General features: G+C 39.8%; 1 protein-coding gene across 1 annotated transcript in view; it reads right to left on the bottom strand.

The window, feature by feature from the left end:
• Positions 1-27,801, bottom strand: part of LOC127585683 (carnitine O-palmitoyltransferase 1, liver isoform-like) — a 98,920-nt gene that overhangs the window by 38,028 nt on the left and 33,091 nt on the right. The window contains 8 exon segments of the mRNA XM_052043356.1: positions 654-738; positions 8,408-8,515; positions 13,182-13,259; positions 14,083-14,220; positions 16,119-16,220; positions 17,048-17,219; positions 21,392-21,531; positions 22,143-22,304. Of these exon segments, the coding sequence (XP_051899316.1) occupies positions 654-738; positions 8,408-8,515; positions 13,182-13,259; positions 14,083-14,220; positions 16,119-16,220; positions 17,048-17,219; positions 21,392-21,531; positions 22,143-22,283 (964 nt within the window). The 5' untranslated portion in view covers positions 22,284-22,304.

The raw sequence follows: 27,801 nt of genomic DNA, 5'->3' as shown, positions 1-27,801 counted from the left end.
AATACCTCTTGATTAAAATACTAGATTATTAAAATGAGGCAGTTCAGACCTTCATGGACCACCAAACTAGCAACCTGCATTGTTGGGGTTGCTTGGAATGAGAAGAGAACCAAACCTGCATGTTTTCACATGCCCACAGATATACAGAAGGCAGATATATCTTTTCATTAAGAAATGGAGGAGTACTTTGTATAGCAAATACACATCCAGACTTCCTTCAGCCAAAAGGTTTACATGTGACATATCATGTGGCAGATGTATAATAGCATCAGCAGAGCTAAGAGATCCCACCTGGTGAGACCTTTAGCATTCTGTAATAATTATCAGCTGTACTGAGATAGTTCAAGGCCAATGCCATCACCAGTAACAGTGAGAAGCTCCTGGATCCAGGCACTCTCTAACATCCTTCAGCCTTTGCTAGAGAATACTGCCAACAGGAATGAAAAGTCTCTGCCTCTAAGCATCCTTACCATTGGGTCTCAGTCCTGTGACTCCCAAAGCAGCCCATTAGTCCATGAATGTAGATAATTGAATTGAGAGGCTCTGCAGCCCAGCTATCCTTAGCAGCCCACTTGCTTTGAGAGCCCAGTGTAACTTTAGCATAAAGCTTATCAGCTAAAATTTTCGGCTCCAGTAAAGAATTGACATCGTACCTGACTCTACACCTGGGATGCGGGATGTATTGAATATATTCTCATATTGATTAGAACACATGGGGACAACACCTCGAATCAATAGCTGAAGAGAGGCAGAAAAACAGGAAAGAATAACAAATGGACATGCAAAAGCAACTACAAGCAACACCTATAATACAGAGAAAGAAGGAGAAAATCACAGTAATTCAGATTCTTCCACCTGCAGAAGCATAGAGGCAATGAAAATAATCACAACTCTGGTTAAATGAGGTAATGCAGTTTGAGCTCAGGAGGCAGACCTGCCAAAAACAATTTAGAGGAATAAAGATTAAAATGGGAAACAGGGAATGTAAAAACAGAGAAGGAACATCCTTTCTGTGTCCTCTTTGTGGCTCTGTGTTGATTACACGGAACAAATTCATAATCTTGTTACAAGTACAGAACAACAAAAATCTTACCCCAAAATTGTTTATAAACTGGGTGCTCTAAATAAAATGGAGCTGATTCAGGTTCAGGCCATCAAGGGCACAACACAGAATCACTTCTGTCAATCATATATCCTTATGTTCATTCAGAATCCTTAGAAATCTTGGTTCAAAATGACCTTTAAAAAAAAACTCATGCAAACTTGTTAAACGTTCTCTGGTGAATTTTGGTCATGTCGGTTGGTACTATTATTGCATATTCTAGTTATACAAATCCAAGCAAAAAAACTCAGCCTTTTCAAGTGAGTGAAGGTTAAGTGGAGCTTAAGTCTCCTTCTACATTTCTCAAACTATATCATGTTTAAACTTAGAAAAAATTATGAGTAGCACTGTTGATTCTTCGCTTAAATTTGAGGAAGTTTGGAGTCCATTTATTCAATATTTTCGTATGATATAGATTCCTTTTCAATAACCTTTGAATTTAGATGAGCGGAGTTGACGACACAATAATGCTCTTTGTTCATTGAGAAATATCAGTCCAGTTTTTTTTTCCTCTTTTGAAATTTTTTTTTTAGTTTGTTTCGATTTATTACTTATAATTCTTTCTGACTTGGGGGCTTTTGTTTTTAATTATACAATAAATCTTTTTCTTTCCCTTTTTGATTTTTTTTGTATTATATTCGCTTACTAAGAGACCGTGAGGTCTAGATTATATTTTTTATTCTTTATGATTATATATGTCATGATTGTCCTCCCGATCTCTTTGTATCACATGTATAATCATTGATGTTATATATATTAATCTGTATTAATTTGAAAATTAATAAAAGATTGAAAAAGAAAGAAATCTCCTTCTACAATTTCCCTATAAATCACATCAAATAACTCAAAAAGGAACCCTCTTCTCTACTGCCCTAGCATCATCTTTCATGGAGTCATCAATCCTGGTGGCTTCCCCGTTGTTAATTTTAGTGCTAAATGAGGTATTTACTTATGCTTTCCCAAATGATGCTAGTGTCAATGATACAACTTTGCATAATGCAGTTCTGCTCTAACCCAAACTATCTGTGGGGAATAAAGAAAAAAGTGGAAATATTCAACCTTCGAGGAAACTCCAAGGGGAGGTCACCATTGAAAATGTTAGTGTCTTCTTTTGTACAGTCGTTTTTAGTCTTTTTTCTCTCTCTCTGTTGCCTTGTATAACTTATATTCTGCATGTTGTACCTACATGCCTGTGATGCTGCTGCAAGGAAGTTTTTCCATTGTACCTGTACCTCAATGTATTTGTGCATATGACAATAAACTCAACATGACTTGGAAACCATTTTCAGGAGGTAGGAAACTCTAGTCAGCATTATCGCGTCAAGAACTAAATTTATGGTCTGGAGTCACATGTAGGCTAGGCCAGAAAAGCAGACTTTTCTCCCTCTAAGACATTTAATGAAGCATGAGTTTTTACTATTGTTAATGCTCAACTTTCTTGATACTATTTTTAAAACAAAAATTCAGATTTAATACTTGGACTTAAATTCCACAACTGCCATGGTGGGTTCAAACTTGTATTTCTGGATCAATGGTCCAACAAGCACACTTAAAGTTGGGGGACAATTGCTGAGTAGTTACTGGCCTAGCAGCACATAACAAAAGTCTCAGAAATTATTCTGGTCAGATTACTTATAAACCAGATTGAAAAGTGGCAGCTTGGGGCTTCTTGTCATTTCTTGTCAACTGTCTCCAATGAAAATTGAAATATTAACACCTCAATCAATTCAAACACAAAGGATTGAGATGCTCCAAATATGGACATTAAGATGAGAGATGCATCCACCATACAAATGGTTTGGTTGTGTTTTTCTACGACACCTATGTCATGTGAATCTTGGACTGAAAAATTTGAGTTTCCCTATGTGTCAGCTGGTACAGTTTTAGATACTTTGAAAATATCTGTTGCTCTGATGGATAAATGATCATTTTAGTGGATAGGGAGGAAAAAGAAACACGATGTCAATTTACATGTAAAGCATTTCAAAGAAGACATGTTACAGAAAATTTCAATTACAAAAGTTAATCAACAATAAAATAAAAGCTGACGGAGAGAACTTAAGGGGACAGATTCCACCAAGACAAACAGGGCATCTAGAGCCATTGGAAATGCTGCATGAAGAGAGAGCATTAACCACCCAGGCATGACACACAATGCAGGAGTTCAACAGCCACTGCATAACACTGACAACAATAAATCCTAACAATTTTTAATTTTTTAAAAATCTTTTTGATTAGCATTGCATGCACTTCCCATCCTGTTAGCTTTCTACAATCTATTTTGATTTGATGTAGCTCCTACATTAGCTGTGAGTTTTGAGAGCAACTAACAAAAGCACCATCTGCAGCTGACACTAGGACATATCTATCATACTTAAGGGTCGACACAAGTTCAACAGAAGTACACATGGGCAAAGTTGCTAGTTTGCCTAACGTGATAGGGACACCACATTTACTTCTCTCCACTGACTGCTACAAGTTGCATTAAATGGTTTGGCATTAACCGACCAAAGATGGCTGGAAATGTGAGGAATTCAACCCAACTAATACCAACAAGACTGGTTAAAACTCCCACTGTGTATCCAACAAGAAACACAACAGCATATAGAGTGTTGGCTTGCAAGATTAGCTGAAGCTAACTAGAATGCTTGAGGGGCTAAGGAAGAACCTCTTTTTCTAATGTTCTTCAGATCTCATTATAAGAACGGCTTCTGTTCCAATCTTCCACTACCAAATCAATCTAGCATTAATGAAAGCCCAGCCACAATTACCATGGTCACAAGCTGCATTTTGGCCTTCATTGTATATTGGAAGAGCTATGACCTGCAGGGCTATAGATGTAATGTTGAAAGGTGGAGTTAGAGTGGGTAGCATTTTTTTCAAACTGCACAGACACTGTAGGTCAATCAACCTTGATCTGTGCCATGATTTTCCATAATTTGCTAACAGATATCAATATACATCCCAAGTACTCTGGTTAGCATATGCATGCAAAGCCTCTATCCTTTTAAGCACAGAAGTATCCACCATTCTGCACTGGATGATTATTCCATCAGCCGAAAAGTCGAAACTTCAACACTTGCTAGCTTCTCTTAAATCACAATACTATTAAAACCTAGGCATATGACTGCACAATCTCATACCCAGCTCTAGATACAATTTTCCAGCAGATGTTATGCCAAGTCTCACCAGGGGCACGATGGAACTTTTATCTTTAGGGTTATGAAAAGACCCATCCTAGACAACTTGCAATTATCAGCCATTTTAATACATTTAAAAATTGCCATTGCTGGTTGTTTGATCTAGTTATCTCTATGAAGGGCAATAGCAAAGAGACACATGACTCCAGCTGATGCTGAGCAACAGATCAATGTAAACTGATGTTTATTCATCTGCAGCAAATCCAGCAGCTTCTGTGGTTGGAGGGGAAACCACTTGTATTGATTTTACTAAGATATGTTCCCTAACATGTACTTTCCATATTTAATCTCGTTTCTACAGAGATACTGGTAGTCGCCAAACAAAGCTACAGAATGGAAGGAACTATCTCAATCTAAATGAAGAGGAGGAAGGGAGAGAATAATGAAAATGTACTTGGATGAACAGTCACTGTCACCTACAAGTCTTCAGATCAAGTCCAAAGGACTCTGTTGGTCAACTAAAACATGAATCAATATCCCCTCCCATGCTGCAAAATTTTATAAGATAGGAAAAGTGTGACCGAGCTACTTTCACACATACCATCCCTGCAGAAAGCTGACAGTTAAGAGCTTGTCTGGAAGCAGCATCTGCCCTTCCTTGGGCAGCATTTGCTGAATCAACTGAGAAGAACAATGCATGACTAGAGGCTGAAAGGGAGCCAGTTTCTCCCTTGAAAAGGCACAGAGAATAGAAACAGCCTCTCGCTTGTGCCAGCCATCAAGTACCTATCTATACTAATCCCATTTCCCAACATTTGACTGTAGCCTTCTTAACTATAACAATTCAAGTGCTCAACTAAGTACATCTTAAATGTTGTGAGAGTACCTGTCTCCATCATCCACTCAGGTAGTGCATTCCAGATTTCAACTGGGTAAAAGAATTCCTCCTCAAATCCTCTCTAAATTTCTTACCCCTAACCTTAAACCTATACCTTCTGGCTACAGACAACCCTTGCTAAAGAAAAAAAAAAGTTTCCCACTAGCTAACCTACGTCCCTTGTAATTTTGTACATCTCAATCTGGTCATCGGCCCTTTCCATTTTAAGGGAAGCAAACTCAGCCTATTGAGTCTCTCTTCATAGCCAAAATTCTACATCCCAGGCAACATCCTGCTGAATCTCCTCTGCACCCTCCCCAGTGCAATCACATCCTTGCTATAGTGTGTGTGCAGAACTACAGTCCTCCATCTGTGACCTAATTAACAATTTATATACAGTAGTTGTACTATAACTTCCCTGCTTTTGTAATCCATGTCTCAGCTAATGAAGGCAAGTATCCGATACATCTCCCTAACATTGTTATCTACCTGTGCTGCCTTCAGAGATCCTTCGACATGTACACAAAGATTCCTGTGTTCCTCAGTACTTCCTAAACTTTTACCATTCATTGTGTATATTCTAGCCTTATTACTCTCCCAAAATGTATCACCTCACATTTTTCAGGATCAAGTTCCATCTGCCATTTCTCTGTCCATTGTATCAACTTCTGCAGCCAAAGATTACGTCCTCACTATTAACAAAACCACCAGTCTTTGTGTCAACTACAAACTTACTAATCAAAACTTGCCACATTTACATCTAGAACGTAAATGTGTACAACCAAAAGCAAGGGTGCGATTGTGGACCTAAACCTCTTCCAATTTGCTAATGTAATTTCACAATCAATTGCTGACATAGGAGAGGACATGAGGGGTGGGGAGAGATTTTGGGCCTCTGCCTTTCTGGAGAAATGTTGCTCATGGCTCAGCAACATTTGGATGTCTAATGAATTGTACTACTGCACTGTCCCTAAATTTTCCATTTGCACTTAATTTGCTAACCACTAATTAATTCATCAGTGTTAGTAACCCAGCTGTTAAAGTCCTGAAATAGTGTGACATGTGGGCAGCATTCCCCCACAAGCGGTTACAAGCAGCCCTGAATCCACAGCCTTTCAATCTTACCTGTCTCCTCGCCTGGTAGTCGAGTCGAGTTGAACATTCTTTCCCACTGTGCTGAACACAGAGGTATTGGGAACCCTGGCAGAGTACTCTGCGCCCAAACAGAGTGTGTGGGCAGGGATGGGGTGGGGGGGACATGCATGACCCATGGAATTAGGGTCAGATGTTAGGGAGGTGAAAAAGTCATTTCACGTTGCCGTAATAGGGCAGGGATTGGAGGGGGAAAAAATGTAAAAAAAAAATTACAAATTAGTTTATCCTCTATATTGCGACATCAATTTTTTTTAAAAGACCAAAAAAAAACAAGACAGCATTTTTTTTTTAAAACTATAACATGTCTATGTAGTAGTTCAAAATGAGTGAACACCAGGTTAACGAATCACCACATTCACTAAAGTTTGAACCAGAAATATCTAGCTTGAAGTTCACTTGGGCAGATACCAGGTGGAAATAATGAATTACCCATAACTTTTAGGGCACTACACTGGTGGCACCTGAGAACAAGATCACTATCTGCTCTCTCAATTTTAAGAGCATACAGTTTTTGTGCTAATATATTCACAACATACTTAAAGTTCTAATCGCAGTGGCACTATCAGGTAGAGAGGGTCTGCCCACCATATATAGATGGAGACAGGAGGGTGATAATATGCAAAGGTCCTAAAAAGAAACAGTTAAAAAAGCAAGAGGGATAATTTTAAAAATAAGTGATATTTACATTAAGCACTGGTTATTCTTATTGGAAAAATGCACACGTATGGGTGTCAGGTGTGGGCAGGGCAAGGCTTTGGCTGTGATGCTCACTCAGTCAAATAGTTCACTGATATCCACAAAAAACAGGTAACAATGCAACTTTTCTGCACCAATGTTCATGTTCTCAATGAGCTTTCCGCCCCACCACCACCCTCTCCCTCCACTCTACCATACTCCATCCAGACCGTAGCTACTGGCTGTGCCAAAGGACTGTTGGTACCAAGGGAAACGTGCTTCAACTTTTCCTTCCACTCAGAGGTGGAGAAGAGGAAGATATGAACTTTAAACTAATAGATTTTTGTTAATCAGCTAGACTGAGAAATATAGGACAAAAAAGTGGATATATGACACAAGATCATTAGTCAGCCATCAGCCTCATTGACTGGCAGAAAATCTCAGAGGCTAAAAGGCCTCTTCCTCCTTTTCCCTTAAATCCAAAGCACTATGCCTGAAAAAGAACTGGCAGGCTATCTGTTCCAATGCATCTGCTTTATAACTGGCTTTACAGAGGAATATGCGAGAATAACATCCTATAGATTTTCCCATCCCTGGATACGTGGCCTTGACTATATTCCAATGCATACTTCATTGTAAAGACCACATGCAAATGCAAACTTACTGCAGTGAACTACAGTTGCAAATGCAAGACCTTAACTAGAGTAACAGTTTGAGCAATGTTTGCCGAGTGAACTATCAGTGCCCCAAGGAAGGGCAGCAAGTCCGTCTCACTCTTCTCTCTGTAATTTAAAACCTCGTGAGAGCCACCTACCCCAGCAAAAGCTGATCCAGTCCTCCATTGTGTAATGTAGGCAAAAATATAGGACAATACAGTTTATTCACTGCACAGTAACTGAATCAAAGATATCAAAACATGAAATTAACATTCTCTGATGACTAACTTGGTAAAGAGCATGTCTAATTGAGCTGCAAGTATCAACATGGAGCTGGTCTTGTGTCTTTGAACATCAGGCAGGGAGAAAATTGGACTTACTTCTGATGCCCTTGGGCTTACTTCTGATGCTCAAACTGCTCGCTAATACCCGCTGACTAGTTTCACAAATTTAGGATGGTCATAGACAAACTAGCATCAGTGGAAGCATAGCAAAATGACAGCTGACGCTATTGTGAGGGGAGGTGGGAAGAGTTTGGCATGTTGTTTTCAGCCCCAGAAGATGCACCAGCCAATGTGACAGTCTGCCCTTTCAAAATTATTTGGGCTAATTTACATGAATATTGGTAGGTTGTGAGATAAGGGGGTGGGATTTCATGAGGCATTTCTGCAATACAAATAGGGAAAACTAATGGAAAAATCCAGTGAAGATTGTTCCTTCCTGCACCTCATGTCTTTGTAACAGTGAAAACATACACATACGTCATTAACTAATGGCATATTGCAGAGGTCTGAGAACTCACCGGTTGGATCTCCTCACGAGTAAGTCTCCGTCTGTAAAGAAGCAAAGCATGGACTAGATTGCCAGCACGTGCAGCCTGACTGGTGGTTGGAGTCACGTACAAGAAATCCTAAAAATTAGAAAAAGCATTTATGCCTGGTTAAAGAGAACACATCAAAAACATTTCCCCCAACCCCAACAGCTTGATGATCAGAATGATACTGAACCACAGAACCACAAAGTCCCAGGTTCAAAAGGTGGTTTCATTAAATCACAGCAACATAAGAGGCTTGTGTGAGGGGAAAATAAACCTGTCAAGCTTGCCTCTTCTGGCCACCATCCAGCTGTCCCGGCTCAAAGATATGTTAGTAGGTAGGAGCAGTTAAGGATCAGCTTAACTGTGCCCAAGATCAACCTAGCAACACTCAGTGAAGAATGACAGTGAGCTGTATGGAACATGGAGCACTACTGAAATATGCCCTATGAATTCACAAGATCACAAGACAAAGAAGCAGTAGGCCATTTGGCCCATCAAGTCTGCTCCATGAGCTAAACTAATACTATTCCTATCTAGCCCCAATTTCCAGCCTTATCCCCATATCCCTTGATACCTTGAGTAATTAGATACTTATCAATCTCCTCCTTAAATGCCCCCCCCCAGTGATTGGGCCTCCACAGCTGTACGTGGCAAAGAATTCCATAATTTCATTACCCTCTGGCTAAAGAAATTTCTCCTCATTTCTGTTTTAAACCGGTACCCTCTAATTCTAAGATTGTGCCCTCTAGTCCTGGACTCACCCACCAGGGAAAACAGCTTAACCACATCTACTCTGTCCAGTCCTTTCAACATTCTAAATGTTTCTGTGAGGTCCCCTCTCAATCTTCTGTACTCCAATGAATACAGTCCAAGAGCCAACAAATGATCATCATAAGTAAGCCCTTTCATTCCAGGAATCATCTTCGTAAATCTTTTCTGAACCCTCTCCAACATCAGTACGTCTTTCCTAAGATAAGGGGCCTAAAACTGTGCACAGTACTCCAAAAGAGGCCTCACCAGTGTCCCATAGAGCCTCATCAACACTTCCTTACTTTTATACTTTATACCTCTCGAAATGAATGCTAACATAGCATTCACTTTCTTTACCACCGATCCAACCTGGTGGTTAACCTTTAGGGTATCCTGCACGAGTACCCACAAGTCCCTTTGTACTTCTGTACTTTTAATTTTCTCCCCATCCAGATAATAATCTGCCCCTTTATTTCTTTTTCCAAAGTGTACAACTGCACATTTCTCAACATTGAATCTCATCTGCCATTTCTTTGCCCATTCTCCTAAACTATCTAAGTCTTCCTGCAACCTTCCTATTTCTTCAATACTCCCTACTCCTCCACCTGTCTTGGTGTCGTCTGCAAACTTAGCCACAAAACCATTTACTCCATAATCCACATCATTAATGTACAAAGTAAAAAGAAGCGGCCCCAACACCGACCCCTGCGGAACACAACCAGAACAGAATCCCTTTATTCCCACCCTTTGCTTTCTGCCTACCAGCCAATGCTCCACCCATTCCGATATCCTACCTGTAATTCCATGGGCTCTCATCTTATTAATCAGCCTCTTGTGCAACACCTTGTCAAAGGCCTTTTGAAAGTCCAAATACACAACATCCACAGCCTCTGCCTTATCCACCCTACCTGAGATTTCCTCAAAAAACTCCAATAGGTTGGTCAGGCAGGATCTTCCCTTCACAAAACCATGCTGGCTTGGGCCTATCTTGCCTTGCATCTCTAGGTATTCCATAACCTCATCCTCGAGGATTAATTCCAATAACTTTCCCACCACCGATGTCAGACTAATAGGTCTGTATTCTCCTTTATGCTGCCTCCCACCCTTCTCATACAGCAGAACTACATTTGTGACCTTCCAGTCCTCCGGAACCATGCCAGAATCTATCAATTCCTGGAAAATTATCATCAATGCCTCCACAATCTCTGAAGCCACCTCCTTCAGAACCCGGGGGGTGCACCTCATCCAGTCCAGGAGACTTATCTGTCTTTAGTTCATTTAGCTTCCCGAGCAGCTTCTCTCTAGTAATCTTAACTGAATTCAGTTCTGTCCTGAGACCCCTGACTATCCGGTATATTACTGATGTCCTCCACAGTGAAGACCGATGCAAAATACTAATTTAGTTCCTCTGCCATCTCTTTGTTATCCATTATAATCTCTCCTGCACAGTTTTCAATTGGTCCTATATCAACCCGTGTCTCTCTTTTACACCTTATGTATTTAAAAAAAACTCTTGGTATCTTTTTAAATGTTATCTGCCAACTTCCTTTCATAATTCATCTTTTCTTTCCTAATGACCTTCTTAGTTTCCTTCTGCAAGTTCTTACAAGTTTCCCAGTCTTCTGTTTTCCTACTAATTTTTGCTTCCTTGTATGCCCTCCTTTTTGCTTTTATTTTAGCCTTCACCTCTCTCATTATCCACATTTGTGCCATTTTTCCATTCATAACTTTTTTTCTTGGAATATATCTATCCTGCATTTTCCTTATTTCTTGTAGAAATCCCATCCATTTCTGCTCTGCCGTCCCTCCAACTAGCTTACTTTTCCAATCAATTTGGGCCAGCTCCTCTCTCATGCCACTGTAATTTCCTTTGTTCCAATGAAATATTAACACATCTGATATCAGCTTCTCCTTTTCAAATTTGAAACTGAACTCAATCATATTGTGATCACTAGTTCCTAATGGTTCCTTTACCTTTAGTTCCCTAATCACCTCCAGTTTGTTACACAGCACCCAATCCAAAACAGCCGATCCCCTGGTGGGCTCATCAACAAGTTGCTCCAAAAAGCCATTCCGTAGACATTCCACAAACTCGCTCTCCTGAGATCCACAGATCTTCCTGGCTTTCTCAATCCACCTTCATGTTAAAATCCCCCATAGTTATCTTGACGTTGTCTCTCTGACATGCTTTTTCTATTTCTAGCTGTAACTTATAGTCCACAACCCGGCTGCTGTTAGGGGGCCTATAAATCACTGCTATTATTGTCCTTTTACCCTTGCCATTTCTTAGCTCCACCCATAAGGATTCCACTTCTTTTTTCCAATTCTTCATTTAGTTAATACATCTTCAATGTGTGCCAGACATTCTTTGATACAGTTTAAGGTAGTTCACAGGACCCACATGTCAAAAGATAAGCTAGCTTGTTTTTATCGACATATAAATCCTATATGTGACAGATGTAAATCGAATGTGGCTTCTTTGACACATATGTTTTGGTCCTGTCCTCTTTTGGAAAAATATTGGAAAGATATTTTTAACATTATTTCAAATGTATTGAAGATTGATTTACAACCTCATCCTATCACTGCAATTTTTGGTTTACCAAGGATAGAATCTGGCCATTTATCTGCCTCCGCTAACCATATGATTGCCTTTGTTACATTAACGGCCAAACGATCCATTTTGCTTAAATGGAAGGATCCAATACCCCCTACTACTTTTCAATGGTTCTCTCAAACTATATCATGTTTAAACTTGGAAAAAATTAGGAGTGATACTGTTGATCCTTCACTTAAATTTGAGGAAGTTTGGAGTCCATTTATTCAATATTTTCACATGATATAGATCCCCTTATAATAACCTTTCAATTTAGAGGAACGGAGTTGATGACATAATATTGCTCTGTTTCTATTGAGAAATGTTAGTCCAGTTTTTTTTCTGTTTTCTTCGAATTTTTTTTTTCTTTAGCTTAGTTTGGTTTGATATATTGTTTATAATTGTTCTTATTGTTTTGGGTTTTTTCTTTTTTTTATATTTTATAATAAATCTTTTTCTTTTATATTATATTCATTCACTAACAGATTATTGGATCTACAGCTTTTTTTTATACTCTATTGATCTTTATGATTATCCATGTCATGATTGTTCTCTTGATCTCTTTGTATTACATGTATAAACATTGATATATTAATCTGTATTAATTTGAAAACTAATAAAAAGATTGAAAAAGAAAGACCAGTATCTGCTGCCGATTTTGCTGTATTTCTATTGTTCAGCAAATTATCCTGTCTTTTCACCTGCCTCTTCTTCTTTCCATCTTCACTGCACACTGTCTTGGACTTGCTCCTATATACCTCTTCCTCTATCCTAACACCCTGGTTTCCTTTCCCCTGCCAAATTAGTTTAAACCCTCCCCAACTACTATATTGAACATTCCCACCAGGATATTGGACCCCTTGGAGTTCAGGTGTAACCCATCCTTTGTGAGTAGGTCATACCTCTCCCAAAAAAGGTCCCAATGATCCAAGAATCTGAAGCCCTGCCCCCTGCACCAGTCACTCAGCCATGCATTCATCTGCCAGATCTTTCTATTCTATCATTAACACGTGGTTCAGGTAGTAATCCTGAGATTACTAGCCTGGAGGTCCTGCTTCTCAACTTTCTTCCTAGCTCCTTGTAATCTTCCTTCAGGACCTCCTCTCTTTTTCTACCTATGTCATTGGTACCTACATGTACCAAGACTTCTGGCTGATCACTCTCTCCCCTCATAACATTCTGGACCCGGTCCGAGACATCCCGTACCCTGGCACCAGGGAGGCAACACACCATCTGGGTATTGTTGTTATTAGGACCTACAAAGCAGGATGCACAAAAATTAGGGGAGACAAAGAAAAGCTGTTGCTTTTACCATCATCTTTAAGAACATTACCCACCCGGCTGGCATGTCGATGCTCTAGCCAGCATTCTGATTCATGTACCCCATTCTCAATATTCATATGAAATCCTTACCATGGCATAATAGTTGCTGTTGACCATGATTGGCTCTCGCCCTTGTAGGTAAACATATTGCTCCCACCAGTCGCTCACCTGGAATAATATAATGTTAAACCAGCAGATAACACCAGTCAAAACCTTTTTTACATTCACTGGATTATTCCTCAATTCAGAAAGTTTGCTTGCTACAAATCAATTAAAATTAGAACTTCAAGTTTCAAACTGGCAGGCCATGATTCTACACCACCTTCAGTGGTCAACTGAGATTGTGCAGCTGAATAACACCTGGCATAAAATACTGGCCAGCTTGTACAAGTACAGATCCTTACCCAATTGTGTGACAGAATATTACACCAGTCATCATGTCATACCTGCGCTAGCTCTTTAGAAAACTTTCTAATCAGATCCTCCATTTCATTCGTTGAACATAATCTACAAATATTTACCCCCTTACAAAAATTAATTACCTTTGCAAGTTGCTACTGTATAAGCTCCCATTTTCAGGCATCCTGTAATATAACAAGCTGCAAAGCTTTTTGACTCATTTGTGGACTATCTTAGACCTGTGACCACAGGTAATTAACCTTACTATCAGTTTCTCTTCATTTACTCTGTCAAAGAGCTTCATGATTTTGAACACCGCTATTTAATACTACTTAACCTTTTGTGCTGTGAGAATAACTGAAATTTCTCTAGTCTCTCCTACTGAACATGCAGAATCAATTGTCTACACCACTCCAATTGAAAGAGCTCCCAACCTAGGCATGAATCAGGTAAGAAAGACTAAATCCATACCTACAGTTATTTACAAAGAGCAGCACTATGAAATTTTAATCTTTATTTGGTAATGATATAGAAAAATACATTAGCAGCTTTTTAAGAAAGAATTATTTAAATAAGGTACATCACAACTTACATAGTTACTAGCCCACCATGATTTGAGTATAAGGTACCACTGCAGCCGCGGTGCCAGGTTCCTTTCAAAATCTTTAGCCAATGCCTTTGTCCGTCTGAAGTCATCTTCATTCATCAGAGGCCTCACAGACTCCAAAAACTTGAAAGGGACAGGGAAGAAATAGTGGGGGAAGAACAGAATTCAAACACTCACCATATGGCATACATGAAATGTCAATATACCTCTACGTGTCAAATAATGTCAGGCGGAAACTTCTTGTGAACATTTGGGTCAAATTCACACAAAAAAAACAAGTGCAGAAAATGACCAACAGTTTAATGATCCAATTGAAAGTGATGCTGAGATCATTCATTCTCTCAAACATTAAAGCATTTTGATCTCACATCTTCCTCTTAGGTTTGTATTGTGTAATGCATCAAGGTGCTTCTCAAATTTACCCAATAATTGCAGAATGTGCCTTTGATAGTCCTTAAAAAGGCACAGGCAACACAACTTGAATGCCTGCTGCTTCCAAAGCTGCCTGCTAATTAACAAAACAGCATGCAGCTGCACTAACCTTGTTGTTGAGTGGCTACATGCCTCAGTGGTGAGCTCATACTGAGTGGCAAGAAGCAGTTAATAGCGGTCTTCACTATTGAATGCCAGCCTGCACCTCTTAAAGGGGAAGTATACTGTGGGTGCAAATTTCATTGAAATTGGCCATGCAGAAGCAGAGACTTCTCACATCCAATTCCTTGCCAAGTGGAGAATTGCAGCCTGAACAGCGGTGGCAGATGTGTCTCCTATTGACATGCTCAGCCCTTTCCTCCTGCTTCTGGCAGCTTGGACTGCTCTGTGAAGAGCTGTGAGGAGTTTGTACGTTCTCCTGTGTCTGCGTGGGTTTCCTCCGGGTGCTCCGGTTTCCTCCCACATTCCAAAGACGTACAGGTAGGTTAATTTGGCTTTAAAAAAATGGGCGGCGTGGACTCATTGGGCCGGAAGGGCCTGTTACCACGCTGTAAATAAAAAATATTAAAAAAAATGTGTCCTCCACCCCCTTCTCTCAGTGATAAGGGGAATTATCACCAAGGGGAATCTGCACCCATGACTGAATACGAATGGTTTGTGAAGAAACCGTGGTCAGCTCCAGCCCTTAGCAGATAAAGCTCTTAATTCCTGTACAATCATACAACCATAAACAGACATCAAAAAGTAACCCAGCCTGAAAGTAGTTGATTAACTAAGTAGTTGATTAACTAAGTAGCACTGGTGAAAAAGGAATAGGGGTGGGGGATGGGAAAACATTCTTGCTGTTGAACATGCTGTTCAGTCCATTAAGTTATTTTAGAGGGGGCACTAGATTCAAGAACAGCTACCTTCCTTCAACCAGTTGGTTCTTGAACCAACCAGCAAAGCCCTAATCTCTACAATTTAGCAACACGCTGACTTAGATCACTTGGCTCTAAAATGGACATTTTTTTGTTCCAAATGTGTTCTCTCTTATAAAACTTATGTATAATTCATGTTTTTCTTATGAATGCTGCTTATCTGATGCTATGTGCCCGTGATGCTACTGCAAGTAAGTTTTTCACTGTACTTGTGCATATGACAAACTCCACTTCAAAAAAATCAGTACTGTCATCAAAAAAGCATTTGCACACTGTGTGCAATCATGATCTGCCTACTCCATATGCTGTCCTTCATCAATATGGTCTTCAATACAGCTCATTCCTCAGCACTGCTATCACCGTTTGGGAAATGAGATTGCACCTAATGCAGGCTACAGATAGCAACATCTTATACTAACTTAATTTGTCTTGGCCCAGTTCCTGGCTTCTGCCTCAACTCTATCTTGTTACATAATTCCTTCGTGTTTTTTTTTCAATACATACAGACAATCGACAATATCTCCCCAGAGGATACCAATAAAGAAGGTCAAGTTAATGATACACAGGTTTCACAACTGAATAGTCCGCGTGTCAGTTCAAGTGACTAGCTCTTGCCACGTGACTAGCCATACTTAAATATTGCTTGACCTTTAAGAGTCTTCATCTTACCCTTCGCAAAGTGTCTTTCACAGCTGGAACAGGGAGGCGTGGGAGAGAGTTCTGGAAACTGTATAACATTGGCTTACGACCTGAGAAGATCTTCACTAGAGTCTAAACAAGAAAAACAAATCAAAAGTTACTCTCCAATTTTGTCCCATACTTGAATGAGGACTATTTCTTTGAGGTGTCTTTCCAATGCCACTGGATAAAATTGAATTGCAAGTTCTTTCTCATATCCAAAATAAATCAGATAGTGGTGGCCAGCTACTCAACCAGCTTGGCTATATTCACACAATGTCCACATAGTGATGTGAGCAGCAGCTCAAAGATGACTCCTCCTCCTGTTCCAGAGGTACTGATGTCACTGCAATACTCCCAAATTCTAGCCCTAGCCTCAAGTGAGCTACCTGGTTCGAAACGGAGTCAAGAGTGGGGACTTCCAAATTTCCTCTGGTTAATGCAAGAGTGCTGAATCAAACACTGGAAGGGTAACATGAGCATCTAAATCAGGGCAATCCAGTCCAGGAGGCTCAGGCAATTCAGTTATGTTTATATTTGCATTCCCTTCTCACTAGATGCTTCCATTTGAGTTTAATGTGGTTTAGAAAATTACTCCTGCTGCTTCAATATTGTCTAAATGTAGCTGGGGAAGATGTTGAGTAATTAAGATGTATAGTCCAAGAAGGTCCCAAGTTCAAACCACAGTCCACCTAACTTAGCCAGGGTGAAATACCCAGCAGTGCAAGGGTATTTCAATCGGAAATTATACATTTGATCAGGAAGGAGGCAAGTAGTCCTGATCTGTAGGAAGCAAGTGAGCATCGAATTAGTCCCAAATTTGAATATCTTTGCCAACTTGGGCTTAGAGAGAAAAGGGGTACAGAATACTTTTTTCTCGAACAGAATAGCAAGAGATTAGTTGTGGCTTCAGCACTTACAAACCAGACTTTGGTGGTAGTGGACACTTTGCCATGTTCTTCAAACATCCAGCCATGGTAGGAGAGAAGGGTTTTGAGGATCTGCCGCATCACAAAAATCAGTGCAAGCCACAGCCCTGTTGCAAAGAGCAGAGCGCTCACCAGGCTTTGACCATGATGTGACATATATCGCCTATAAAAGACAAACAGAAGTACAACATTTTAAAGAGAAATTTAAAAGAAAACTGTAAGCATGCTAAAGTGCTTCAGAGCCAATGAAAAGCTTCACAAGTAAAATTATAGTTGGTTTGAAGGCAGCAGCTACTTTAAGTACTGCAATTGCTCACAAGGCAGTACAGTGGCATACTTAGTAGAGCTACTGTCTCACTGCTCCAGCGACCTGGATTCAATCCTGACCTCCAATGCTGAGTGTGTGGAGTTTGCACATTCTCCCCATAACAATGTGGATTTTCCCCAGATGCTCCAGTTTCCTCCCACATCCCAAAGACGTCCAGTTTCATTTGCTGCTGTAAATTACCTGTGGTGTATAAGTGACCAATAGAAGGTGGGATGAGTTGATGGGGGTGTGAGGAGAATAAAATGGGATTAGTGCAGGATTTGTAAAATGGGTGTTTGATAGTTTGCTTGGTGGACTGAAGGACTGTATGGCTCCATGACAAAAAGTACCGACTAGTTAATCAGTCTTGGACAAATTGACAAGATACCAGCACTTCGCTTTTCCACTTATCTGAACTTTTTAGGGTACATTAATGTAATGGTTAAGTAACAGATGAATAATTCAGAGGCCTGGACAAATGATCCAGAGAAGGTACATTTAAGTATCATTTAATAATCTACACTATTTAAAAAAAATTAAAACAATAATAGTGAAAATAGCCATGAAGTTATTTGTTCACAAATGGATTTTAGGAAAGGAAAGATAGTTAATGTAGAGATTTAAAAAAAACAGGTGTAAAGTCACTGAATTGTTCTGGTATTAAGACAGGCGAGATAGGTTCAAAAGACCCACTTGGTGTTTACGTGTTTTTCTTTTAAATCACCATGTTCTACAACCACTGGCTAATGTCTCATATTCATCATTTGTAAAGTTTGCACCCAGTAATCATGGAACATTGGTTTTGTGGAGTCATATAATATGATGCATATTATATGACTGCACGAGATTTCTGACAGTGCCATCTGTTAAGTGGAAAGCAAAGAGAATTCAGAGTAAACCCTGGGAATGGGCAGGAAATTAATTGTAAGATAGTAAACAAGGTACTCAGAGAAAAAATTCTGTCTAAGTCATTGAAGAGGGGATTACTAACTTGACTTGGGTCTCACTCTAGAAATTGCATTTTTTTTTAAATTACATAATGCTTGCATTTGGAAATCAATGCATACTTTTCAAATTTGAAAATGATATTCCAGGAGAATTCAAATCTTAATGATGAAATTTAATACATTTGTTGAAATTCCTCTATACAGGAAGGAACACTGGCGATAAGTGGTGGCAGTGGTATCTTCAAGTCAAACTGACTTTCAGTTGAATTTTGGGATTTTTTTTCTCTAATTTTACTTATGCCATCACAAACACTTTAATTTTAGCCCTCTGAAGCACTTTTTAATGTACCAAAGTACTCTGTTAACATATGTTGCTGCTTCAAAGTGGGTTTTGAAAAGTGATCACTGCTAGGAATGTGCTCCTCAGTGCAGACATAACCTCATCACCGCTCAATTTTCCCTTCATTTTGCTTTCCTATACCAAAAGCACTATAGAAATGCAAGTTGTTGTCATACTTCTACTTCAGTCTCACATCATTACAGTTGCTTCTACTTTGGATAGCCCAATTCACCAAATCTCAAGGAAGGACTTTTTAAAATAATATTTGAAGCAATAAAGAACACCAGTTCTTTTCTCCCTTTCCTTAGTGTTTACTATGATCCAGAGGAATTTGGACAATAAGAATCTAACTAATATACATTATTCAAAACCGACATGACTGCTTGTCATAGTATTTCTTTCTGATTAGTTTCTCAGACTATTCTAAAGTTATAATTTGAGCTCTTATTAAATACTTAAGAATAAATATCTTAGTACAGTAACAGCTTTAATGAAAACTTGCATCACTATAATGCCTGTGATGAAGCTATGTTTCCCCATAAAGTGCCAAGATTTAATTAACAAAAACTATGCACTGAGAATGCCCCATGTTCCATATCTGAAGCTAACTCTCCCGACTTACCATAGCTAAGACTTCCTCTATGTATTTGGTCTTAGCAGACCAAAGGAAATAAAAATTACACAAGTATGCACATACCTTCTTAACAAATTCCACCATTGAGAACATAATAAAAGCAGGAGCATGTTATTCAGCCCTTCATACTTACTCTATCATCCAATTGATCATGGTTAATCTTTTAACTCAGCATCACTTCCCTGAAGTATCCCCATGTTTCTTGATTCCCTCAGCATACAAAGATCTATTGATTTCTATCTTGAACATATTCAGTGACCAAGTCTCCGCAGCCCTCTTGGGAGGCGAATTTCAAAGAATCAAACCCTCTGGGAGGAGTCTCTCTTCATCTCAGATACAAAAGGCTGACCCCTTGTTTTGAAATTATGACCCTTGATTCTAGACAAATCTGCATCTTCCCTGACAAGACCCATAAGAATTCATGTTTTAGTGAGATCACCTTTTATTCTTCTAGGTTCCAGAGAATTTAGACCCAGTCTGCCTAATCTCCCCTCATAGTACAATCCCTCCCACATCGCAGAAACCAATCTGATAACTTTTGCTGCACTCCTGAGATCAGACCTAAAGACACCAGCTGCAGTCTCACTAGGGCTCTATGGAATTGCAGTAATGTCTTCACTTTTGTACTCAAATCCTCTTTCAATTAAAGTCAACATAATGGTGCTTTCCCAATTGTTTGGTGCACCTGCATGGCAACTTTCAATATGTGTGTGCAAGAACCCTTTTAAAAACAAGTCAGGTTTTCTATATTGTTTCTACCAAATTGGATGACCTTACGTTTTCCATATTATAGTCCATATGCTACATCCTCATCTACTGACTTAGTCATTCCATATGCTCTTGAAGCCTTTTGGAATCCTCCACAAAATTCATACTCCCACCCAGCTCCGAATCAGCTGCAAACCTGGATATAACACCTTGTACTTCATCTAAATCATTGATATAGATTGTGAAAAGTTGGAGCCCCAGAACCAAACCCTACAATGTTCCATTACTCATGACCTCCCAATCTGTCAACTAATTTTCAATGCACATTAGAACAATACTCCAAATCCTATGTGCTCTATTTTTGTTTAATAATCCCTTGTGTACCATCTTATTAGTCCTTCTGAAAATCCAACCACATCATATCAAATAACTTTTCTGTTAGTTAGAACCTCAAAAAAACTAACATCTGTCAAACAAGTTTTCCCTTTTATGTCTTTGTTCACTTTTGCCCAATTCTATTATTATTATTTTTCAAGTGTCCCATCACCACTTCATTAATAATAGGTTGCAGCATTATCCCCACACTTATGTCTGGCTAACTGGTCTGTAGATTCCTATGCTCTCTAACCCCTCCTTCCTTAAATAGTAGAGTTGCACTTGCTAAAATCTGTGGACATTCAGTGCATCCACTATCTTCATTACCACCTCCTTCAATATTTAGGGATGCAGGTCTTTAGATCATGGGGATTCATTGGCATTTCAGTCCCATTAATTTCTCCCTTACATTATTTTTCACTAATGCTAATTTCCTTCAGCTCCTCATCACATCCCCTCCCCACCCCCCCCCCCAACTAAATTAACCTTCAATTTTTCTTTTTATCAACATCTTGGTCTTCTCTTGTCAAATTCTGAAACTTCCCAATACTCAGGTTTTGTCCTCTTTTTCTTTAAGCAACACTAAGAGTTTTTCCTTTTGATTCAATACTGTCGAAGTTGAGTTTATTGGCATTTGCACAAGTACATTGATGCACAGGTGCAATGAAAAACTTATTTGCAGCAGCATCATAGGCACATAGCATTAGATATACAACATTCACAAGAAAAACCCAAATTAAATGTAAATTATGCAAGCCATGGCTAATAGTTAAAGAATTAATACAACAGATGTATACATCTTTCCCTTTAGGACTTTTATACCTTAAAAGGGATATATAATTGTTGCATTTATTCTTTAAATATTAGCCATTGCTTGTTTACTGTCATGCCTTTTAATGTTATGTAGCTAACTCTTTCACTTAAAATCGAAAGGATAGTTAGTATTTAAAAGTCAGGTAATACCAATTACTCTATGTTACTTTATGAGCTACCACTGACTCGCCAGTTATTGACAATCACTCACCTTAGAGGGAGGTGTTCCCTAAGCTTGGCTATTATGCCCATCGAGGGATCAACTCTTGTGTACATTGTACCTACTACAGTCAGCACTACAAAAAGCCAGCTGGATGGGCTAGCTGGATAAACACCAGTCATAAAATTGTTCTGCATAGAGGCAAAGGAAACACATTGATTAAAAAAAACATTTAATACAGGAAAGAGCTAATTTGTCAGGCAACACTATCACATTTTGCAGAGGAAAACAAAAGCACAATCTAAAAGTTTCCGGCAAACTCAAATAGTAAGTTATCTATTGTCTTCAAACATTTATTTTCAATTAATATATTTATAGAAAATTACAAACATAAAGCCTCTTACAATCCAATACACCAGGAGTTTTTGCAGCCAGTTTAAAATAATTTTCTGTATTTCCTCTTCTCTGGTTTCATCGCCCAAAGAGAGAGAGCGCCTCCTTTCAATGGATTCAAGATGAGGGTTTCTCAGAGTGTGTTCACTCTTGCTGTGAAACAAGCTTGTAGTAAGTTTAAGGATTGTCAGCTGGTGGTGGGGCAGATGGTGGAGGGACATGTGAAATGGGTCAAAAGCTCTCTTGGTTGTTGTAACCCAACAAAGGTCTGACATAGAAAACCCATTCAGTACATTGACTACCAGTCATGGCATCTAATTGTATTTTGATCAACAGTAACAATTTTAGAATTATTTCTAAAAATGCATTATTCTCTGGCTAGATCTGATTTTCAATGGAATTTCCTCACCTTGATTCTATTGCATTTCTTCTTCCAGGCCCTGATGCCCGAGAGGTAGATCTCTTTCAATGCATTATGACTGAGTTGGAGGTCGATACCCTCTGGGGTGACAGTGAACTGAAATGCGACAGCCTGATGAGCTTCCGCCATGTTCTCACGTTATGCAATGACCTTGAAAACAAGACGAGGAAAAACCATTATAAGCAATTATGGCAACCATTTTCTCCTCCTTCAATTTTTTCCTATTTCTGCCAGATTTGAAATGAATTCTTTTCTCAGGAAACCATAATTTTTTTCCATATCCACAAAATGCGAAATGCTGACTGTACGTTCAAGTGGCAATCTTTACTTACTTCTTATGGCCCAGGAGACTATTCAGCCCCTCAGATCCATGCCAGACCCCAGCAGAGCAATCCAATCCACCCTCTTATTTACCCTGTAGTTCTGCAACTTAATCTCTCACATGCCCATCAACTCCCCTTATTCTTCTTTGTTGTTTACCTATTTACAGTCACCAATTAACCCACCAGCATGATCTTAGGATGCGCGAGGAACCCAGAACACCCAACAGAAACTCACATAGCCATGGAAAGAACATGTAATGTCTACACAGACAGCATTAGAGATCGGGGTTACATCCAGGTCCCTGGAGCTATGAGGCAGCAACATTAACTGCTGCTTCACCACATCTCTCTAATCATAAGTATCATAGGAAGAGCAGCTGCAATGGCAAAAATTTAAGGAATCAACAGCATGAAAACTGGCCATTAAAACTAAATCGATCTATGCTGGGGTTTATAGTCCATCTGCATTTCCTCTAATTACTTTTGCCAACCCTCTACTTGTTTCTCCCTCACTTACTGCACATGGCCTTGGACACACCAATGTAGAAAGTGTCCATCTTATTTCGAAGTAATGAATTAAAAGGTAGGGAAACTTAAGCAGTGGAAATCTGGAATCAAGTCCAAAAATAAAGGCACACAAAGATCTTGGAAGGTTGTAGGGCTGATATCAGGGAGGAGTAAGGCTATGCATTTGGAAACCTATGCTTTATCCTCGTTAACACAGTTTCTTTCTTGCTTACTATTATCCCACAGACTCTGTTACTACACAACCTGGTTGTAGGAGCACATCACTGTAGACAAATAGCATTTTTAGAGGCAGAAAAACAGTAAGTGTCAGATAGTTCGGGGCTACAGGAGTTGAAGCAGGGAGTGGCCATGTTACAAGTATGAACAAAAGGTTAAACTTCGCAGATGCTGGAAATCTAAACTATAACTGTATGCTTGTAAGGTCAGAATGGACAGTTAATATTTCAATTCTGAGTTTCACACCAGCCTAACTTTACCATATTATGAGTATCAATACTTTACAATCCCAGAAAAGTATTCACAATCTATCCAGTTACTTCCCAACTTCCTTTTCCCAGATAGTCACCTTGAATGATAAAATACACACATTTCACCGTAAGTTTGTTTGCTTGATATTAAATATATAATCAACTGAAATAATCACCCATAGGTACAAGAGTGAGGTCTGACAGTGAGCAACAGCGCAGCCAGTTTAAATACAACTTGCAGCTTGGGTCTGGTATCCAGCTTGAGAGGTAGCTAAAAGTTTCCTCTATGTGACAGCTGAACAGGCTCCACTCAAGTGAACACATAACAAAACTGTTAGAAATTCACAATTAATCAGCAGTCACACTGGAAGAAAAACATGTTGCCCGAGGTTTATTATGAGAAATGGGAGAAGATGGGAAGTAGTACAGGATGGACACGTTATCCCTGAACTGGAAGGGACCAATATCCTTAAAGGGAGGTTTGATCATGCTATTTAGGTTTAAACTAATTTGGCAGGAGTGGGGGGTGGTGGAAGGAAAACAACTCAGTAGCAGTCTGGCAGGTGGGAAGATATACCTGAATATAGAGAATAAATTAAGCAGAGCAGACAGAGGCAGGTTACGGAGATGGTAGGTTCAACTGCATTTACTTTAATGGAAGGAGCCTCACAGGCAAGTCAGATGAGAGAGCATGGATCAGCATGTGGAATTACAATATTATTGCAGTCATGGAACTGTGGTCGAATGAATGGCAGGACTGGTATCTTAATGTTGTGGGTATGGAAGTTTCAGGTGTGACAGAGGGGGATATAAAGGAGAAGAGGGAGTTGCATTTCTGATTAAGGAGAACATCACAGCAATGTGTACAGAGGATACCTTGGAGGGATTGCCCAGTGAGGATATAAGGGTAGAACTTGAGAATAAGAGGTGGTGGATCACTTTATTGGGGTTATACTATAGGCCTCCCAATGTTCAGCAGGAATTAGAGAACAAATATGTAAGTAAATTGCATAAAAGGTATAAAGAACCAACTAAGATGGGGCGGTCATGTTGTTCGGATGAAAGACGAACGTCTGCCGAAACAAATCTTCTACTCCCAGTTTAAAGTAGGCAAACGTAAAAGAGGCGGACAACAGAAGAGATTCAAAGATGTCTTAAAAGACAACATGAAGAAATGTAACATTGACATCAACAATTGGGAAACCAATGCCAAGGACAGGAAACTCTGGCAAACCATCATCCGAGAAGGAACAGCAACTTTCGAAAGCAACAGGTGTGCAGAATTAGAGGAAAAGAGAAGAAAATGGAAAGAGAGGCAGCAACAACCAAAGCCCGATCTGCCGTCTGGAACTACCTGTCATGAATGCGGAAGAACTTTCAGAGCCAAGATTGGAGTCATAAGCCACTTGAGAGCCCATAAATGGATCAACAGAACGAAGACCATCATCCTCGACCTCGAAGAATAGCCATGACGACGAAAGGTATAAAAGCAATAGGGCTATAGTAGTGGGGGATTTTAACTTTCCTAATATTGACTGGGATTGCTTTAGTGCAAGGGGGTACGATGGAAGTTGTTAAGTGTCAATTTTTGAGAAAATATACAGATAATCCTACCAGGCAAGGGGCTGTACTTGACCTTCTCTTAGGAAATGAAACTGGGCAGATGGTGGAAGTGACTGACAGTTGGGGAACACTTTGGAAAGTGACCATAATTCTGCACATTTTAAGGTAGTTTTGTAAAGAGATAAGATTGGTCCTCAAATTAAGGTCCTAAATTGGTGGGGGGAGGGGGGGGTGGTGCGGGGAGGCTAATTTTGATAGCACCAAAGACGACCTGGCAAAACTAGATTGGGAGCAGATGCTTGCAAGTTAAACAACATCTGACAAGTGGGAGTCTTTTTAAAAAAACAGTTAGCAAGAGTTCAGGGCCAGAAAATTCCAGTAAGGGTGAAAGACAAAGATAGCAGGATTAGGGAACCTTAAATGAGAAAGGTTCTTGAAGGTTTGATCAAGAAAAAGATAGCACACAGCAGGTATAAGCAAATATGGCCAAGGGAGTCCCTTGAGGAATATAGCGGGTGTAAGAGAGTACTTAAGGAGGAGATTAGGAGGGCAAAAAGGGGCTATGATATATTCTTGGCAGGTAAGATTAAGGAGAATTCTAAGTCAAATATATTAGGAGCAATATGGTAGCTTGAGAAAGGTATATTTCATGCAGAATTGGAATTAGTTTATTATTGTCACTTGTACCAAGGTACAGTGAAAAACTTGCATACTATTCATACAGATCAATTCATTACACAGTGCATTGAGGGAGTACAAGGTAAAACAATACAGAATGCAGAATGAAGTGTAACAGTTACAGAGAACAGTTACGGTGTGGAGCCAGGGGATGTGAGCAAGATCCAAAAAGAATACTTTTCACCTAGATTCACAAAGGAAAAAGATATTGGAGGGTTGTGAGTTCAGTGAGAGATAAATTGATAATCTGGAGCATGCCAATATTACAAAGGTGAAGGTGTTGGAATGCATAAAGGTGGATAAATCCCCAGGACCGGATTAGATTGATCTCAGAATACTGTGAGAAACAAGGGAGTAGATTGCTGGGGCCCTGCATATTTGTTAGCCACAAGCAAGATAACAGAAGACTGGAGGATAGCTAACCTTGTTCCCTTATTTAAGAAGGGTGGCATGGCTAAGCCAGATTACTACAGGCCAGCGAGCCTTACATCAGTGGTAGGGAAATTATTGGAGAAAATTCAAAGGGACAGGATTTATGTACATTTGGAAAGGCAGGGACTTACTAATGATAGTCAGTATGGCTTTGTGTGGGTGAATTCCTGTCTCATTAATTTGACTGAGTATTTCTGTGGAGGTAGTAAAGGGGATTGATGAAGGCAGGGTGGTAGACAGTCTCTATGTACTTTAGTATGGAATTTGACAAGGGTCCACATGTAGCCTGGTTCAAAAAGTTAAGGCACATGGGATCCAAGGCAAGCTGGCTAATTGGATCAAAAGTGGCTTGGTGATGGGAAGCAGAGGGTAGTGGTGGAACGATGTTTGACTATTGGTGTACCACAGGAATTGATGCTGGGGCCTTTGCTGTTTGTGGTAGATATTAGTGACTTAGGTGTATGTGAATGTAAGAGGTATGATCAGTAAGTTTGTGGATGACAAAAAAATTGATGGTTTTGCAGATAGTGAGGAAGGTTATCTAAGACCATACCTGCATTCATAGGTTGGAGCATAGAATATAAGAGCTGGGACATTTCAACTTTACAAAACACTGGTTAGGCCACACGGAGTATTTTGTGCAGATCTGACTGCCACACTACAAGGAGGATGTGATGGCACTGGAGACTGTGCAAAGGACATTCACCAGGATGTTGCTTGGATTGGAGGACTTCAGTTTTGGGGAGAGACTGGATAGGCTGGGTTTGTTTTCCCTGGAGCAAAGGAGGCCAAGGAGTAACCTGAAAGAAGTAGATAAGGTTATGAGAGTCTCAGTTAGGGTAGATAGTCAAAATCTTTTTCCCACTACTGATCAGGGAGAATATCACAGAAGCACTTTGAGAGGATGTCCTGGAGGGCTCATCCAGTAAGGCTATATGGATAGGGCTCAGGAATAAAATACAAGAGCAACAGGGTAGAGTCAGAGTAATAGAGCAACACAGCACAGAAACAGGCCCTTGCTGACCAAGGTGCCCATCTAACCTAGCCCCATTTAGCTCATATCTCTTTAAACCTTTCCTATTCATGTACCTGTCCATGTCTTTTAAGTGTTATTATACCTGCCTCAACCACTTCCTCCAGTAGCTCATTCCACATACTTGCCACCCTCTGCGTGAATAAGTTGACTCTCAGTTCCCTTTTAAATCATTTCCTTCTCACCTAAAACCTATGCCCTCCAATTCTGATTTCCTTTCCCTTGGATGAATAATGCCCTGGCCTGCCCAACCTCTCCCCTATAACTCAGGCCCTCGAGTCCTGGCAACATTCTCATAAATCTTCTTTGCATTGTTTCCAGCCAAATGATGTCTTCATAGCAGGGCAACCAAAACTGTTCTACTGTCTCTCTTAGTGCCAGAGACTTAGATGGGGCAGAATTTGTTAGGTGCGTCCAGGAGGATTTCTTGACACAATATGTAGGTATCCAACCAGGGAAGGGGAAAATCAGTCTGACCAGGTGATTGGAGTTTCAGTGGGAGAGCATTTTGGGAAGTGATCATAACTCCATGAGTTATCAAATAGTTATGGATAAGACTGGACCTCAGGGGGAAAGTGCAAGATGGGATAAGGATAATTACAACAGTATTACGCAGAAGCTGG

Source organism: Pristis pectinata, chromosome 33 (assembly GCF_009764475.1).
Source record: "Pristis pectinata isolate sPriPec2 chromosome 33, sPriPec2.1.pri, whole genome shotgun sequence".
In the NCBI taxonomy this organism is placed as follows: domain Eukaryota; kingdom Metazoa; phylum Chordata; class Chondrichthyes; order Rhinopristiformes; family Pristidae; genus Pristis; species Pristis pectinata.
Note: the sequence above shows the minus strand (reverse complement) of the source record. Positions and strands in the feature narration are given on the sequence as shown.